General features: G+C 52.4%; 1 protein-coding gene across 1 annotated transcript in view; it reads right to left on the bottom strand.

Annotated features, from left to right (window-relative positions):
* The window catches only part of PIK3R2 (phosphoinositide-3-kinase, regulatory subunit 2 (beta)), a 21,441-nt gene that overhangs the window by 4,919 nt on the left and 15,442 nt on the right, over positions 1–1,080 (bottom strand). Inside the window, exon 10 of the mRNA XM_011990956.1 lies at positions 168–310. Within this exon, the coding sequence (XP_011846346.1) occupies positions 168–310 (143 nt within the window). The remainder of the gene's footprint in view (positions 1–167; positions 311–1,080) is intronic.

The following is a 1,080-nucleotide window of genomic DNA, read 5'->3' as shown; positions in this document are numbered from 1 at the left end:
AAAGTGCTGGGATTACAGGCCTGAGCCATCGCACCAGGCCCAAAGCCCATTTCAACAGACTACTCTTCGCCTCCAGGTGGCTGGTCTCCTTCTACTTCCTTCCCTTCCCGGCTTGTACCGCACCAGATCCAGGGTGGGGTGGGGCAGGGCAGAGGCGCCAGACTCACCTCTGCATCTCTTTCTCGTTGCCCTCACGCCGGAAGCGCTCCAGGTATTCCTTGCTGCACTTCTCTTGAGTCTGGCCCTGCTCTTCAAAGATCTTGATAGTCTCATTGAAGGCCTCAATCGCGGTACGCTTCATCTGCAGCTCCTGGAGGAGGGGGCGCAGCTCAGCACCTCCTGGGACTCCCCAAAAGGCCCTCATGAGGGGTAAAGGCACATCTCAACTCTGATATGGAGACTGCTCAAGTTGGTCCCTCTATCGGAGTGTCATTCTTCTAACTCCTGCTGTACCAAATGAACTCCTCTTCAGCCTTCAAAACCCCATCCCCCAAACCCTCTTCTTCTTTACATCCTCCTATAGGTATCCACAAACACCTGGACCTGTTAACACTGCTGGGAATGAATGAGAGATCTAGTTGCTACAGCTCACAGTGCTTCTTGGGGGAGACGCTGCACTAGGACTTTCCTTACATTGTCACATGGACCCTTCCAACAACTCCCAACAAAGTAACAACTATTAACAGGGAAACTGAGGCTCAGAGCCAAAGCCAATTCTGAAGTTACAGTGCTCCTAACTGATCCTGGACAGCTGTCTTGTCCATTTAGAGCCTCAGCTAACACATCAGTAAAAAGGGGACAGAGGCCAGGGCTGGTGGCGATTGCCTGTAATCCTAGCTACTTGGGAAGCTAAAGTGGGAGGATCTCTTGAACCCTGAGGAGTCTGAGGCCAGCCTGGGCAACATGGTGAGACCGCACCTCAAAATTCTTTTTTGTTTGAGATGGAGTCTCGTTCTTGTCACCCAGGCTGGAGCAGTGGTGTGATCTTGGCTCACTGCAACCTCTGCCTCTTGGGTTCAAGTGATTCTCCTGCCTCAGCCTTCCAAGTAGCTGGTATTACAGGTGTGCACCACCATGCCT

The sequence above is a fragment of the Mandrillus leucophaeus genome, unplaced genomic scaffold (assembly GCF_000951045.1).
Source record: "Mandrillus leucophaeus isolate KB7577 unplaced genomic scaffold, Mleu.le_1.0 Scaffold11, whole genome shotgun sequence".
NCBI classification, from domain to species: Eukaryota; Metazoa; Chordata; class Mammalia; order Primates; family Cercopithecidae; genus Mandrillus; species Mandrillus leucophaeus.
The sequence above is the reverse complement of the archived record's forward strand: the minus strand, read 5'-3'. Positions and strand labels throughout refer to the sequence as shown.